The sequence below is a fragment of the Scomber scombrus genome, chromosome 16, assembly GCF_963691925.1.
Source record: "Scomber scombrus chromosome 16, fScoSco1.1, whole genome shotgun sequence".
NCBI classification, from domain to species: Eukaryota; Metazoa; Chordata; class Actinopteri; order Scombriformes; family Scombridae; genus Scomber; species Scomber scombrus.
This window is the reverse complement of record NC_084985.1, coordinates 22,205,798-22,223,890: the sequence shown is the minus strand read 5'-3', so window position 1 is coordinate 22,223,890 and position 18,093 is coordinate 22,205,798. Positions and strand designations below refer to the sequence as shown.

Below are 18,093 nucleotides of genomic sequence, written 5' to 3'. Positions count from 1 at the left end.
GCTCCCATAATAAATTTACAAGAAAAACCAAACTGGATTCTGAAGATTTGTTGGGACAGCAAACAACTTCGGATTTAGAGGACTCTATTTCATTGTCTTTTAAACTTCAGAACAACAATGAGAAGCAGCACCAAGCAGCCATGAGTGACTCCCTGATAAACTCAGATCCCACCATGGCCCAATCCAGCATTCCTATTTACAAATGGCTGACCACCAGCTTTAAAGAAAAAAAAAGACCTTCCAGTCAAGAGCTGTATCTTGTTTGATTAATCTGTACCAAAAAAAGAAAAACACTTTTTGTTTTAATGTGGGGTGATACAATGTACTATATCTTGGCTGGGAGCTGTGGGACCTTTTGGAGTATCCACTGGTCACACTTGAGGAAGCTAGCACTCTGAGCCAAGAAATATTCCGGCAGACTACACCCACACATAAAACAACAATGTGTCATTTTTACAGTATGTTTTGGGTACTGGTTACCTTATCTGAAACAGCTAGCCAGGCTGAATAGGTTTTTTCAAAATGTCAAACTATTTTTTACAAAGTACATGTCAGAATACATTATTGTGCCAAATGACATAAAACTCAATAATAAGCACTGTTAGAAGTTCCCAGAACTGGCGATTGCAGGTTGTGTGGCTTTCACCCTTCAGTCCAGTCCCAAACCAGCGTATTGGGTTTTAGGTTTGGAGACAGTGCTGGCCATTCAAGGATTTGAAGTCTACCCACAAAAAGCTCCATAACAGCTACTAAATGGACATTGTTATTCAACATACTGCTGGTAAGTGACTCCAGGCATTGTAAGCTTAATAAATTACAAATATAACAAAGGTTCATTTTTTATTCATGAATATATATTTTAATCTGTATAATGCTGGTAGATTATAGTGTACATTGAAATGGCCACAATGGTATGTGAACACATCTGGGCTTCATTCAAGAGAGCACTGTTACACTGCAGTGAAGAAGTAACGCCTGTAACAACATGTCTTGAATAAGCTGGCGTAAAGATTTCATATAAATAAACTAGATTGTTTTGTCTAAAATGTGATGTCTGATCAATCTTCAGTTTACATCCATGGTGGTGCTAGTGTCAAATCCTCACTGGATTTGACACTTCTTTCTTTTTTAACTGAAGAGATATAGTGTACCTGATTGTCCTGCTGTTGTTAAAGGCCTGTTGATACAGTATGTACATCAGTTTGTATTAAATCCTACTCTTGTCTTCATCCATAAAAAAAATAATTATAAAACTATAAATTATAACTAGACACATATACAAAATACTGATTATGATGACAAACACTACTGAAACAGAGAAATTAAAGTAAACAAAAGACAAAAAATGCTGACAAAAGATGACTTGGTGGACATATGTTTGTAGGGATGTTTGCAGTGTAATAACAGGAGAGATGTAGTAACCTTAAGGGATGCTATTATTGCTTTGGTGTGCAGGGCCAGCAGCCCGTGCTAGTTCCCCAAAGAGGGAAGCACTGTCCATGTGAAGAGTACAACCAGTTGAAGAGGCCAAACTTGATCTCACAGCTTTACACTTATTCCCTTATGGACTTACTGCAGCCTCATGTAAATGCACAGTGATGCCGTGGTAATTCATAGAAAGACATAAAGGCACCCCTCTTCCCCTTAATTGTTTTCTCTCTCTCCATCTGATGTGTAGCGGTGGTCAGAAGCCGAATGTATCGTCTCCAAACTGGCTGAGGTTGTTGGGAGTGTTTCCATTGGTGCTGTCCCAGTCGGGTTCAGTGAGCCAGTCTTGGGGCGTCACCCCAATGTCCAGGACCTGGGGGTTAGTACGCGACACTGCCAGTCTGAGGAGACAGAGGAGGAAGGATCAATAAATAGAAAAAACTCAAAAAGAGCCCTGTTCCCCTTTCAATAATTTTGAACTTTAAAAGAATAAGGCTGTTTTTAGTCATTTTTTTCTTGTTGTCAAATAATCCCCCCAAAAAAGCATTTTTTATGACCCAGCCCCAAGCCAATAACGTTCCTACTTAAAATCTATAAAAAAATAGCTCATACACATATGGTTGTATTTCTTTAAACAAATGTAGCAGATTTGGTGCACTAGCTACTATCTTTACAGATTCTGTGGATACATGGGATTGACTCACAATTAACTACAGGTGCCCATGTTCACTGAGGCAATGAATTCATTGTTGATTTTGGTCTTTTCATGGGACTATTTTACAAATACAATAAAGAACACCACTAGCTCTAAGAACAGAAGAATAATGTTATGACTACGGGACTGAAAAGAGGCCCTAATGGTTGATGATGAACATGTGTTACTCTGTGCAATATCAAAAACCTCTCTAAAGGGAGGTGTTATTAAAATGTAAAAAAAAGAAAAGAAAAAGGAACCAAAGATCAAAGCTTTATTATGACCGATTCATCTTTTTTGCTCCATGAGGATTCATAATGAACATGTCATTATTACTTCCAGAGCTCTATGACTATTAAGATCAATGTCTGTTCTGGTTCTCAAATGGGCATATTGGTCCAATTGACTGTAATTGCTTGGAAGAGAAAAATAAAGCTCTGATACATTTTACAATATATCTCACGAAGGAAAAATTAAATAAAAGAAAAACCTGGGATGAACAAAAGTTTGAAGTCTTACCCTCTTCTCCCTAACAAGTCAGACTACTAAGGGGTCAAATGAATAAATGGGTAAATTAAAAAACAAACAAAAAAGGGAAACAATAAATGTCTTTTTATAAGTCAAGCAAGCTCATATCACCATTCAGTTTAACTACATTTTAAGTTAGTGACAGGAAAGCTTGATGTCTTTCTGCTACCTATAGCACTACATCTCCTACCTCTCTCCTCCTTTTCTGGACGTCAGGCTAATCTGTTCTTCCCGTCAGCTACTGATTGTAATATTGCCTAAACAGCAGCTCATCCTCCCAGACATGTTTATGTAACTAAAACCTTGATGTGTTCTCAATCACGTCCCTTGCTTTGGCTCCAAACAGGCTTTAGCTTATGTTTGTCTAATGTATAGTCTAAAGTCTGAGTAAAGGTCATCAGGATTACTTCCACACATTCAGCTTACTTGAGTTGCATGTGATAAAGTGGTGTTATCTGAGTTAAAGTGACCCACTGTTCCACATTTACGCCAGCCACCACCAACATAAAACAAAATTGCACAACAAAGCCCTCTCTGTGAACTGGAGTCACGTTATTCCCACTACTTCAGACCATCCACACAAACACACACTACTGCATATATATCACAGAAATAATATCAGGAGAAAAAAAAAGAAATTAATGGTGAGGATGAGATGAGTAGAGAGGATGACATTTTTCACTTTGACAGAAATTCAATACTTCTTTTCTGAACAACAATTATTCCATCTGGGAGGCAAGAAAGGAAGGAAGTTATTTCACACTATTGATGACAGCAAAGACTAACATTACTGACCTCTGAAACTGTTGTTGGGTTTATTATTGGATGGTATGGATTAAGGTTAGGTTAGTAATTAGGACTACTACACTAAGTAATGCTTGTAACATCTGACAGTGGTGCTCAACTTTACCTGGAAATGAACCATAGCTATCCAGAGCACAGCTAGAGACACAAACAAATAGATTGAGGACAGTATAAAGCTCTGCTATCAAACCAAATGATTTCTCATTGATCGTACTGATTGTTTTTACTCCCCCTCCGTTTCCTGCTTTTCTATAGAATCAAGAAACAGGAGGATTTGCACAGTGCAGTACACACAAATCACCAGTGAGTGGCACTGTAGAGCTAAACAGTGTAAGAATAAACTACCATATATTGAAAGGGCAGATTTTGGTGACAGGGCATTTTATGTCAAACAAGCAGCAAGGAGAATCAACAAGGATTCATTTAACATATTAACAGAAAAAATATGTAATTGTAAAAAATTGTACTCACTTGGAGAAGGCTTCGTCCAAACCATCTTCTATTTCCTGCAAGAAAAAGAATGAATCTTGACTTAATGTACCCTCAGGGAACAGAAAGTGATGTAACAGAGTCGAGCTATTCTTATACAGTCTAACATTGTGGTTGCCTGTAAATATAGGCTGGCTAACCACTGAAAACATGCTTAAAAAAACAACATTTTTATGACCTCTAGTTCTCGTTATATTTAGCAACAGAGAGCCATAGTTGAAGATCTTACCCAGGCGGGGTTGTTGTTCGGCCTGTGGTTGTCCAACTGATCCTCCTCTACATTCCCGTTGGTCTCCACTACCACATTCACACTATCCTCAAAGTCCAGCAGGTTGTCTGTGGCAACATCTTGTGACAAGAAATGACAATCCATTACTGTTTTAGTTTACACAGATGATCTGTGTAGACTCAAAGTAAAAGAAGCTGTTTGCGAGATTAAAAGTGTGAAGCTGTGCTAGAGGCTGTAATGCTCCTCACATGCAAGAAAAGACTGATGTTGTAAAGTTTGGCCTGAGGGCTCAACTAGAAGAAAGGTCCTTAATCCTAAATCAAAAGGTTTCATCCCAACCCTTTCCCCCCCTTACATTTATGTATGAAATACTAGAGGAGGAATATTCACAACTGCATAGTTTTATTTGTATTGATCAATTCAGTGAGTTTCTTTTGTGCAGCCATGGGGTTAGAGGTTTGGGGGTAGGTTGGTGCTGGCACTGGCTCTGTATTTGTATTGTCAATTTGCTGCACTTAAAGTTCTTATAATTTCCATCATGAAAATGTCTAAGACAGACATGCTGGCACATTTTGCGGACATATTTGATGGGATTGTCTGTAGGTATTCAATTACGGATTGTACACAGTCTGTATGGGTGCTTTTAAATCTTATTGTTTTGCCTCTGAGTCCCCACCAAAGGTTTGAGTTGGGTCAACTTTCCTGGCTAAACTGTACTTAGATTCACCTTTACTTTGAATTGAATGCCAACATTACCATGGTAATGTAGCAAGTTAACACAGCTGTCATAATACAAAAAATGTCTTCATAGGAGAAGTTGACAAACACTGTGCATGAATAAACACCTAAAATGCCCTTATGTCTGCTTAATAATATATTATAATGTGTTATAAACCATTTATTAGATAGGGGAATCAAAATGTTACCAAACAATTCAATAAAACATTTTTTTTTTTTTAAAGTCAACATGGCCTAAAACACTGGGTTATTACCTGTCCCTTTCAAGCTCCCCAAGCTGTTGGATCTCTCTGAATGGGAACTACTGCTGGTCTCTCCAGCTGAACCAGACTTGATTCTCTTCCCTTTCTCTAGAATGTAGAAGAGATGCATAAAGACATAACACAAGCAGGTTAAGACCCGTTCACAAGCAGATATCTATGTCCTTGATGCATCAAGGCTGATTCAGTACAAACAGTAGTGTTAGACACTGATAAAAAAACACTCCTCCATAGATTGTGTTTATGTGAGATAGAGTATGTGTCATTTCCAGGGCTGGAAGGGTGACAAGGGTGATTCATACCTTCCTTGGCCACTTGCCAGAGTTCAAAAGCTACTGTGAAGGCCTGGGCAACTGTCAAAGCTACAGCCTGAGCCTGGAGAACAGAAGAAAAATACACTTTATAAAAGATCATGGCTGAAAAAGAGAAGGATTTCACTACAGTGGCTGCTTACTGTTTATCTCCAATTATTTCAAGAACTTCTGTCAACAGTGTTCGAAGTCTACAAATGCAGTGATAAAATGCATTTTGTTAACTCTATGTGATTTCTGGTTCTTTTCACACAACTGAAGCATGGTTTGCAAAAAATGTAACAACAGCAGACAATGAGTGCACTTAAGTCTTCTGCTCACAGTATTGCGAGTTATTGGCTAATTTATTGTGTAAAAGTATGCAAATATCTAAAACATTTGAGCCTACAATCAGTCTCACATGTTAAAGGACACAACAGGATGTTTACTAAAAAGAACAGATGAAGAGAAAAAAATGTGTGTTATGAAACAAAAACAGCATTTGTTTTTGCGTCGGAAAATGTGCATTTCCCAAATGTACAATTGCACATATTTTCAGCAGTAAACAGACTGAATTTATTTTCAGTCTTGTAACTTGTATCCTCACTAAATGACTGCATCTGTGAACTTATTATTTGATAGATGGTGGTTAAAAAAAGATGATGAACAACAGTAAGGAGTTATTATTGTGGTATTTTTAAAACCATATTGCATTTTGATGCTTGTATCAAGAGTTGTGAGAACAGAATCACCTTTTGGGGCACGCATTTACTGTTATGCAAATGGTGCTTGTATCAAATATTCTCAAAGCTGCACTTTTGTTTCTTTTGTATAAGCATCAACAAGATATACAAATATTGATCTCCCATTTTACACACATCATGTTAGCTTATAAAAGGAGTGCTCATACTATATTAGTGGCAAATTGGTCCATGGAGCGTTATCAAAGGCATAGATTAGCCATCAGAGAATCCCAAACAAACAAATCAACAGAAACCACAGAAATGTCAAGAGACGAGAAAAAAACAGAACAAATATGAATCAATATAAGCATTATGTTTGTCAGTGGAAATCAAGTCCTGGACCTTGATATAAGAACCATTTATATGATTATGGAAATGTTTCCATTTCTTTACATACTTTGTGTACCAGCCTATTAGAGAGTTTCTCAAAAGAGTTAACTCCTACAAGCTGGTAGCATGCACACACTGTAGGAGGCTGGGGCAATTTCCATTCTTTAAAAGTAAAGCTACGTTGAACTTTGAAAGTTTGCTTAGTGTGGGTATTGTGTACCTACAATCCTCAGGACACAATCATGGACTGTTCTCCAGAACATTTTTATCACTGAGCATTCCCATAGACAGTGCTGCAGAGTGCCCTCCCCCCAGCACCTCCAGCATGGGGAGTTTCCTCTCAGCTTGAGTCTAAATAAACATCAAGGGGGCAATTTGAATTGAATAAGTTGAATCCTTATGTCCCTTGATACCAGTTTGGAGTATATATACAACATTCAAGCCTTTTTCCTACTTCCTTTCCTACTGGCTTTAAAGCAATGTATTGTATAGACTAGATAAGACAATAACTAGATACTTGTAAATTATATTCTTGACAAAGATCTGCAAAAGGCTTCAGAGTATAATTATTATATAAATCACCTCCCGTGATAATGCCACAATATAACCAAACCCTTCATGTAAATTTGGAATTACCAATAAATAGTTTATGGTTTGACCACAAACTTGATGAGGTCTTTAAATATGGATGGAAGTCAAACTGCCTTGATGCTCTGTCCAACACCCACTTCTGATGTGTGATAATCAGATGTAATTTATATTCACTGGATTGGATAGTTGAGAGGTAGCTGACTGAAAGGAGAAGATTACATATATGGCTCTCTATGTTTAATAGTGGCACTCATTGAGGGGTGAGCATCCACTGGGCTGGATGCCTCAGACAAAAAGTGAAATGATACATTAGGGATTATTGTAGCCAGTTTTGCCTTCTACTCTGCACACTGAAACTGAGCTGTAATAGAAAATATTAAGGTATTACACCAGGTAATCTAAACATTTCAGTACACGCAGTGCTGAGAAAAGGTGATTTACCATGTATCAGTTTCATGGAGACTAAAGTAAAGGGCCGTTTAGAAAGGTGGGCAATGCAAGTCATTTCCAATAGCATATCAAAGTTTTCAGTACTGGAATTTAAGAGCTGCAATAGTAGAGGACAACAAGAGGTCAACCTGAGAAGCAAGTAGTAAGGAAGAAGGGCAGTTATCATGTTATCCTGGGAGAAAAAAAGGATGAGTGTAGAAGCAGGTAAGATGAGAGGAAAAGTGCCCTTCTGTTTTTTGACACACAGTAAGACACAGGAAGATGACAGATGGTTTGAGGAGCTTGGCTTCTAGGGTTTCCTCTTCAGGATGGAGGGTGAGGTGCAGGAAAAGCTATGGTGTCAGAAATGCACTGAAGAGGAACACGGTTACAGGATAAATGATTACATGCATCCTCTCAAACAACAGAGGAAAAGAGGCAGTAAGTTTGAGTTAGAAATGCAGAGAGAGCTGATCATGACTGAAGAAAAAGGAAGAAAAAAATCACTGTGCTGCATCTCTAATAAAACATAAAAACACTGATCCAGCAGTCACACTACTCACCACTTTCCTCTTGGAGCAGAGGTAGGCATGGCACTCCAGGGTCCCATTGAGGGTGTTTTGCGCGATATAAGCAAACACTTTATCATGCAGTTTGTCCACTGTGCAGTAAGATATTCTGTAGGCCAGAGGTGACAGGTTAGACACACATACAAAGACATCAAGAAACATAGTTCACAAGGTAAGTGGTGGTATTTATGAGCTGCTCTGCACATACCTGTATATGGAGACGTTTTCCAGGAGTTTATTGGTCGAACTATCGTACAGGACTATTCCCTGAGGAGAAACCTTAAGAGCAACCTTCTGAGGCTTCTTCCCACTGGCTTTAGCCTGTTACACACAAACAATTATAAAGAGAAGAAAATGGTCAAATACCATAATGTGTTGAACTAAGGAAACAGGTACAATTCACAGTAGAACAAAAAAAAATTTCATGTAAGAAGTAATCAAACAGCTGCAACAAACACCATAATGGTATTATGGTGTTGACTAAATGACGTCAACATCGTGAGTGACAACTGTCAGCTCTCACCGTGGCGACGATCCTCTTTACTGCTGCTGCTGATAGCTCCTCTCCTTTGGGCTGGTCCACGAGGGTCATGCCGAGGTGACGGATGTTAAAGGTCATGCCCTCTAAGATGGTCTCCCTTGTGTCAGTCCAGTTTTCTGGAAGCTCTGCAGACAAAAAAACAAACAAAAACATTTCTTTCAAAAAGGTCTTTTTAACAGGGATGCACGTGAGTACTCGAGTATTTGATTTGGACGTCCACTCATTTAATGTATAAAAGTTAATTATAATTGGTCATTTTGAAATAAGGTCATAAAGGTTAGACATAATACCTTTTGATGTGGGGAAAACACAGAGACATATATCAACAGGACTGACTGGGGGTTTATGGAGGTACATTAAACACTGTATGTAACGCCAAACTTGTAAAAATCTAAAAAAAGTTGTGTTGCCGATACCAAACGTTTGCTGCCCAGTAACAGCATTGAAAATTAGGAAGAACCATCACCCCTGCCTGCTTGGGTGTTTGAAGGAATGCTTTCTGTAACCAAGGATGTTTACCATTCCAAATATAGGATATAATTAAAGAGTTCCTAAAGAGGGCCTTAAAAATGATTATGGGATTAGAATGGGAAGACACTGGAAAAATACAGGAACCTTGAGAGTTAATCTATTTTTCCAATGAAAGGACAAAGATAGAGGGACCACTCAGATAAAACTTGTTTTTATCTTATTTCAGCAACAGAGAGATACCAGCCTGGTTGAATAGAGGGGAGTGTCCCTGAGTTGAAAGAGTCAGAAAACACTAAACATAATAAAAGAAAATGTTCTTTAAACAAAAAGCGTGGATGGAGATTTACTCCATTGCACAGATAATAATTGTGCAGCAATTCCCTCCTGGGTGATCGGTATATCTCAGGTCTTGAGAAAGGGATGGTATGTCAAGGTTAGTTAAGAAGTTCACCATGATATTTAAGTCTACTTGTACAAACTGAAGTATATACATTTGAGTAAAAAGCTCTAAATATCTCATTAATCACTTTCTAATCCAATGTCATATACTCATTATGTGTCTGTACTCCAGCAATAAGTTGCTTTGCCTTTAACCCATGCAGATGATGGCCAGGAGTCTGCCTGCCTTTTCGGTGTGTTCATAAAAATGACTTCTACCCTGAAGTAATTGAAGTTCAACTTGGTGAAAGCGAAGATTAAATTCTGTCTGAAGTTTTAAACGTTTCTTGTAAGTTCAGATGAAGGGGAATGTAAATTTATCTATGTTCAAAATCTGATTAACAATTTCAGTTTGTTTCTGCTTTGAATACGTCTTTTATATGCGGCAAATGATGTAATTTCACCTTTTAATGTTCTTTTATGGCCTCGCAAACTGTTTTATTGGACACATCCAGTGTTTTATTGGTGCTTAAAAATGTTTTAATGTGTGTAGAGAAGTGTGTCATCTGTGAACAGCAATGGATCTGGTCTCCAGTGCTTTCTTGTACACTTAACGTCTGGAAAAGCCAGCAGAAGAACAAGGGGTACGCAATCTTAAATAATACTACTTTTGTACTTGCGTGAATTGAAATTAATAAATTATCTACAAAAGATAATCTATTCGAGTATGTGTGTGGTGGATGTAGGAGAAGAAAATGTATTCTATTCCTGGACATTATAAAAACCCTCATGGATCAGAAAGGCTATAATTGACAAGAATTTATTTGACTTAACCAGCAGATTTGCTGAGAGCGGTGGCTTAGGGGACACTGCATCCAAGTAACAATTGAAATCCCCTCTGAGAATTAGAGAATAACAATTGAGATCAAGGAGTTGAGAAAAAAAAACTATTGTAAAATTGTAGATCATCAATATTAGGTGCATACACATTGGCCAAAAATCACTGACTTAATGGAACATTTGCCAGAAACGATAATAACATGTCTATTTTTATCTGATAAAAAGGAATGTTTCTATTGATAAGGATAGCTGTACCTCTAGCATTAAAATAACTTTCCCACCCAGTATTTAGCCATTAGTCAGAGTCATGTAAGTGAGTTTCCTGACCTAAGTCTAACCCAGCCCTGAGCTGGGTTGCTCCAGACATTGACAGACGTCCTTCACATTAGACTCAAGACCAGTTACACGCTGGCCGTGGCCTGAGACTACTGCTTGGATCTTGTCCAGCTTGTTGTCAAGATTTGCGAGTGATGTCTTGAAGTAAGTGGCTAGCGCTGCTCTGAGCTGTTCAAGAAGATCCAAGATATATGTTGCTGCTACGCCAGTTCTGGAACTCTCTGCTGCTGAGTCTTTCTTGGCTTGTTTCCCTAATTTGGACATATTTTCTGCCATAACGTTGGTGCTGTTGGCAGTTAAGACTCAGATAGTTGTCAGAAAAGAAAAATACGATTTAAACATGGAGCTAGAAAACCAAATGCCTTCTCCGCTGCAACCCGGAAGTTCCAGAAGAAACAATTCTGAGAAAAGTGGGTCAATTATTGATCAACAGGAAATGTTCTTGTGCCCACTGGTGTAGTTACAAACATCAAATATTTAATTTGAGATGCACAGATTAGCCTGCCTTTCCCGCTGATGTTCCAAAATAAATAACATTAGTCGTGAGAAAATTCAAAGAGCTTGAGAAAAAAAAAAAAAAAATCAGAGAGAATTTAAACAGCCTTCGTTGAACTTGAAGTTGAGGCATTTCATCTGCTCTCTCTCCCTGAAGAGGAGAGGGGAAAACAGGGTATCTAGGTCAGAGGTACCGTCGATGTAAAGTAAATATTTCAACTCCAAAACAACTTATAGGGCTCCACAATAATAAGGCAAAGAGTTAGGAGCAAGTGTACATGGACTCTGACATATTGTGATAAGAGGATAGTATGGTTTTCCGTTTTAGGAGGGAACGTAACGGATCACTCCCAAACTAGGCCATAGACGTCTGTCAAAAAAGTGCATTCCTGTCTTGACTTCTGTGTTCACTTTCGCAGAAATAAAATAATAGTGTGATGAAAAATAACAAGGAGTGTAGAAAACTGTAACTGCTGAAGGAACAGCTGCTACCTCCATGTGGCTTCTTATCAGTTTTTGTCTGGTGCCAGCTGGCCCTGACCCCGTAGCTGTGTTTACAGAGATTTCCTCCGAGAGTGAAAAAAGGAGGGGAGATGGCGAGAGCAGAAAAAACATCACCATTACCTAGAAATTCATCCTGCTGGCGTTCACCTCTGCTGGGATGCAGCGCATACCGCATACTCATGCAGACACATGTTCACACACACACATGCAAAGACGCTGCAAATGAAGGAGGAGTGAGAATTTTTAAAGGCTGATGGGGGGGGGGGGGGGGGGGGGGGTTTAAAGCTGCTGGAGTAAAAACATTATTTTAAACAGGGCTGTAATCCAGTGTACTAAAAATGTAATGCCAAAATATTTTCAACAAAATGAAACAGTCTTTAAACATCTGAAAGAAAACCCTAAAGTTTAGTTTAAACCTGAATTTCTCTTGGGATCTTAGGATGCTTAATACATTCTAGCTTAACACATAAAATATGCCTGTCTGCATGGTTTTGTGAAGGCTTTGAGGGACAGCTGCATCACATCACTGCAGCCATGCTAGCAACTCTGTGAGACTTTACTTGGATCGTAATGCTAATGTCAGCATGCTAAAATGCTGATGTTTAACAGGTATAATGTTTATCATGTTCCCCATCTTAGGTTTAGTCTGTTACCATACCGACATTTGCTAATAAGCACAATAGACTAAATGAAAAATGTTAGTTTCACAGGTATTTGGTTAAAAGAGACAAATATGAACTTTGATGTGATGTAGGCACTAAATGAAAAGGGAAGGGGTCACCAAAACTGATATAAGTCATCCTGAGTGGGGCATGAATATCTGTACCCAGTTTTGTGAAGATCCATCCAACAGTTTTGAGACATTCGACTCAAAACCATAAATGTCAACGTCATGCATGGTGGCACTGCAGAATAAGAGAGGTGATGACCAAAGTTAAAAAGGGATACATCCTCTGAGAACCACGAATGCCTGGACAAGATTTTGTGCTAATTCATCTAGTAGAGGTTAAGATATTTCATTGGATGTGTAAAAAAGCTTTGGCCTGTTGGTAAGCACTTGAGAAAAAGTCAGGGGATACATCTGGGGTCCATGAATATCCTTAAAAGGTTTCATGGTAATCCATTCAACAGATATTGAGATATTTAAATCTGGACTAAAGTGGTGACATTGCCTTCCTAAGAGACATGCTGCTATTGTCGCTAATAAAATGTTCCAGTAACTAGTCATAGCCCATGGTGTAAACATCCCAAACATAAATCACTTCACCCTAACTTCACTTTGAAAGCTGTAAAGTTGAAAGTACAGGATGAGGAGGGTGGAACAGGGAATTGTTTAAATGTTTGACAGTGTTGATGCTGTAGATACAAATGTATCAAGAATCACTCAAACACATTACTGAGTTAGGTATTGCCAGCAAATACTTGACACCAACACACACAAAGAAACACACAGATCAATAAAACGTTCCATTTAAGCTCCAAAGAGTCTCATTCTTTCAAACAGCTCTTTAAGACTGACTGAAGTGGCTTTAATGGCAGCTTTTACAGACTGTTCAGTAAAATCCCTTCACACTGCTCTGGGCTGCGTGGTTAGTTGAAGCCAGTACATATTTTTGGATCGGTTTTGACGTAGACTGCTTGGAAAAACAGAACAACAGGCAGTCGCCAGGTACCAGGCACTGCTCAGCCTGAGAAAGAAGAGGGTTTTTGGGGATCAAAAGGTCAGCAACAGTGACACGTGAATGGAAACAGCTGTGTGCACCGAGACCGAGACCGAGTAAAAAGTAGGTGACCTTACTGTAAATACAAGTCAAGCTCACCATGTGGGAGCAGCAAGAGGAAAAATAATTACCAGGTGTGGAAAAAAAATGGACTTTTCAGATGGTGGTGTCTTATAGAAGAGACAGAGAGAAGTATAAAGAGACACAGAATAGAATAGACCAGCCCTCAGCTTCTTAGTCATCCATCAAGTTCAACAATGAAGCATAAGTTTCCATTTAATGTATCGAAGTGTACAAAAAAAAAAGGTTGTTAGATCCAAAAGGGCCCAACTGACAAGCAATTTACATCCAGGCTGATTTGTGTGTCTACACCAAACACTGAAATCACTGTGGAAACCGCCAACTGTGGCCCTACAACTCAGTATCACTCTACAACTGAGTGCCAAATAACCTCTTTTTTTTCTCCTTTTTTTGTAAACCCAACTTTTAACACTGTTCTATTACTGCTTAAATTACGTTCATGCAGCTCCAAAAACCAGGTTCCAAAGTCTCAAAATTAACTTGAGTGGATGTCAGGGTTTCCTGTGACGCGGTAAAAACATAAACAAATAAGTGATAACGTGTGTTAGTGCGGAAGTCTCTGCAGATGCAAAGTTAAACAAACATTTCAGAGGCGTTTAGCCCCGAGTTCATTCATCAGCCTGTAGCTTGAGGCGCATAAAGAGAACAAAATTCAACTTCCATAATGGTTACGATGCAAAACAGACATGTTGAACTCTGACCACTGAATGGTCCTTAAACAAGAGACAATGAAAGGCTATTTTCGCCTTTTACCATATTGTATTTGTATGTTTGTTGATAATTGCATATTGTGTATTTAATTGTAATCATCTGTCAATGTTGATAATCCTCTGTACTACTTTGGCAATATAGACGTTTGATCTGTCATGCCAATAAAGATTATTTGAATTTGAATGAGGCTTTGAAACAGCTAACTTGTAAACACTATAGTTTGAAATGCAGAAAGATGTCTATGCTAGAGTAAAAATATACATATATGTATATATAAAAAAACAAAGTGTATAAAGTCTATGTTTAAAATCATGACCTCAGCACTAAACCTAACGAATTAAGCTGGTGTCTTTAGTTTCTTTCAAATTGTTGCACCTGTAGCACCAGAGTGTTTGTATAGTTATATTGTTCTTTTCATTTTTAATGCTCCAACTCAATGTACAGACTCTTAACTTAAAAGGGAGAGGGGACCTGTGTGTTGTAGGTAGACATTATGAATGTACAAAGAATATCCATCACTCAGTTGGTCGATCCTCTTCATAATAATGCAGATACATCCTAAAAAAACCTGTGCTTTCATCAATCATTAATGTTTACGTTTAATAACCCAGCTCTACAATCAGTGTGTGCCTCACTCACCTTACATCAGTGTTCCTGAGATAACAGGGCTTTTTTCTCCCTTCTACTCTGTCTACTCTGGATAATTTGAATCTAACCTATCAAAATCAGATAACACCTGGTAAACTGCGATCAGAAAGAACTAGATCGACCCCACGTGGTGTTTTATTCTGGGTGCATGTGAAACAGGCACCAGCAGGTAAGAGGATTCAAAAATCCAACTGGTTTTTACTTTCACTGGTAACGTGTGTCCGATAGAGGAACGTGTGACTACAACTACCTGCCATTTGGTTCGGTTCTCTTCTCAGATGTCATCACAAGGCAGAGACGAGGAAAGTGAGACATAAACCGGAGCTGAACCGGATTGCCATACTTATGTGAAATAACCGCTTCTTCATGGGGTAGAAATACTCCCATCCTGGCTGTGATTTGCCTAACTGTGCACACTGCATGCACCTTCATTTGAGGAAGTGCCTGGAGAGAAAAAAAAGAAAAGAAAAAAAGGTCTCTTTGCTGCAGACAGGCACCCTCTGGCTGGTCCTTGACACCTGGCACTGTGCCGCTGTGGGTCGTCTAGGCCAGGGCGACCAACGCATGGCAAGAAGAGCAAGAGAAGTGGGTAAAGAGCTGAAAGGCCCCTCGCCGTTTCAAAATTGGCCGGTGCTCATAAAGGTTGAATAGCTTTGTTGTTAAGGTGAACATTAAATGCAAATTCGCAGTGTGCAGATATGTAAAGAGGAGCGACAAAGCAATATTGAGCTCTATTAAAAGAGGCAGTGCGTGAAACAGTACAAGGCTCTCCTGCATGGTCACAGCTTGCTGCGCTCACCTGACGTCCTTGGTCTAAAAAAATTTGGTCCCTGAATAGACGGAAATGTAGGCTAGTCCAGACTTGGTCCCGTAGGCCAGAATCAGACCTCGAAGTGTGGCATGGGCGATATGGGTCAGGGCTGGTGAGGAATGTGTGCCCTGCAGTCCAGAGGAGACCCTGTAATCTATACTACAATACACTAGTTTTACAACAAGTGGGTCAATAGCTGCAGTTACTAGGAGCTTTTAATGCATGTAATAATTAGAGTAAGAGTCTGGTTAAAGTCAAAATACCTCACTTGAACCCTCAGTCACAATAAAACAGCTGATTCTATAAGAAGTTTCACTACATTTAGCCTACAATGGGTTGGTTTATGACTTCTACAATACATTAAAATAGTGAAAATAAGGGATTTAAATGCTCAGTTATTTTTACATTTGCAACTTCTTTTAAAAAATACAGCAGTAATGAGTAGTAGTAGTATTGTGTAAGTCACAACTAAACTTTCTGATCATTTACTGTGGAGCATTTAAAACAGGACGCCACATCACATTTTATTCATCCTATTATGTGATCACTTTTAGGATTATTAGTTAATTCTTACAGATTATGTGCATTTAGACAAAAAAGAGTCAGTCCATGTAACCTCAGCCACTGATAGCTGTGCAGAAGTAACAGCATTAACATCTGCCCCTTATTCACTGACACAGAAATATCCTGGAAGGCTCTCTCTCTCTCTTCCTGTGTGTGTGTGTGTGTGTGTGTGTGTGTGTGTGTGTGTGTGTGTGTGTGTGCATGTGCATGTGCATGTGCATGTGAAAGTGTATCTCAAATTCCTAATGCATTATTATTTTTCCAGGTGACCTCCTAAAGTTACATGCAGCAAATGGGGGATATTCATGTAATCCTCTCAGTTTTATCCAATGACCCCTATATGTGTTATAAGGGCTTTTCTGGAGGAACTTAAAAGAGAGCAGCTTGAACCTGGAACCCTCCGGGGTCCTTGCACCGACTGACCTGCAGCATTCCTGCCTTGTCCTCTTGGTTACGAGCGGGGAAGCTTTCAGACTTTTTCAAAAAGCTCACCGGTCATTCCGCCAGAACTTTACAGCCAAGATCAAGTGAGATTTAGCTTACAAAGTGGCCCTCGAGTCCCCACAATGGGGCACCAGAGTGGCCTTAAAAAAGAGAGAGTTTAATGTTAATGTTGCTATATGGGCAAGCTCCCAAACCGTTGAAGAGCTCTTGAGCAAGGCACTAAATTTACTGTAAATTCTGACCGCTGTTTTCCTTTAGGAGAGAGGGGAGGCGGTGTCGACTCTACACATCTAAAAAAACAAGACAATTAGCCTAAGTAAGTTATTACACCGGCCACAGTAGGATTCAGGAAAACCGTGAAAGCCTATTTAAGGGTCAGTGCAGTAAAAAAGAAAAGTCTTTAAGCATATGAAACAAATGCGACGGAGGGCGAGAGAGTGGGGAAAAAATCCCTGTCGAATGTTTCCTCTCTTGTTTTTGTCGGTGCTACTTTTTTCCGCCTGCTTCCAAAATAACATTTATTTCCGGGAAATTCCTGTAATAGAATAAACCTCATGACGGAACAGTTATCCAGCAAAACAGCGCCTGACATTAGCAAACAAACCCGCTTGTTAATGTAGCGTTTTTAAATGCAATGTCCCTTTATTGTCAAACTAACTGTGGCGTACCTGCGTAAATGACAGTGAAAAAGATGTCAAACTTCTGTTTTGTAACTTTGTTTGGACAGTCAGCGACATGTTAGCGTTACTATGGTTTTGGCTTTTCTGTAAAAACTCTAAACTTAAGTGAATTCAGCGTATAAACTGAATATTTACCGACCGTGTTGTGGTTTTCCCTAATTAAGGTGAAATTGGCACAGCGGCAAAAAAGTCAACTGCGGCTCGGTGAAAGAGCAAACAGTTTAAAAACAACTCTTCTTTCTACATTTCTTCTTTCTCTCAAGCTAACACGGTTTTTTCTTACTTCTGTGTTTGCCGGCAGTCCACGACTGTTTCGCCATACTTGGGCTCCGGATAATAGCTCTCCCAGCCGACCTTAGGGCATCCATGTCGGTGTTTAACAGTGCAGAGAGTCGGTGAAGTTTGCTGGTGAAGTCTTCCAGGGAAAATGTTGTTGACCAGACTGCTGATGGGGAGGATGGACTTGTGGTGCCTTCCAGTGCTGTCAGAAATCCTGCTATTTACGAGGTCAGCACACGTGAACGAGCCCAGCAGTGAAGTAATGCTGCATTTGGGTCACATGGGACATGTGATTTGCTTAGATTGCAGGCGGTGTTAATACAAAAAAATACCGTTCACTTAAGTCAATAAGCTATTCAGTCATGTTCTATTAGTGTGAATTTTTTTTAAAGCAAATGTCTGTGGCTTTTATGTAGCCTATTTATTTTTTGTGGTGTGAAACTTTTTGTATCAATGTATCAAAGTGT

The 18,093-nt window shown here is 39.1% G+C and overlaps 1 protein-coding gene across 1 annotated transcript; it reads right to left on the bottom strand.

The window, feature by feature from the left end:
• Positions 1-874: 874 nt before the first annotated feature.
• Positions 875-17,820, bottom strand: ldlrap1a (low density lipoprotein receptor adaptor protein 1a). Its single transcript, XM_062435770.1, has 9 exons — positions 17,631-17,820; positions 8,646-8,788; positions 8,331-8,443; positions 8,117-8,231; positions 5,473-5,545; positions 5,165-5,260; positions 4,173-4,291; positions 3,926-3,960; positions 875-1,829 (listed from the first exon to the last, which is right to left on the bottom strand). The coding sequence occupies exons 1-9, from the start codon at positions 17,713-17,715 to the stop codon at positions 1,685-1,687; spliced, it is 924 nt and encodes a 307-aa protein (XP_062291754.1). The 5' UTR covers positions 17,716-17,820; the 3' UTR covers positions 875-1,684.
• Between the last annotated feature and the right edge of the window lie 273 nt (positions 17,821-18,093).

Bases quoted from the DNA above. Each gene is read 5' to 3' on its own strand.
- ldlrap1a (XM_062435770.1), bottom strand. From the start codon at position 17,715: ATGGATGCCCTAAGGTCGGCTGGGAGAGCTATTATCCGGAGCCCAAGT. The intron at 5,261-5,472 runs GTATGAATCACC...TCTACATTCTAG, and splicing joins CTGGCAAGTGGCCAAGGAAG to AGAAAGGGAAGAGAATCAAG. The intron at 3,961-4,172 runs GTAAGATCTTCA...TTTTTCTTGCAG, and splicing joins CGAACAACAACCCCGCCTGG to GAAATAGAAGATGGTTTGGA.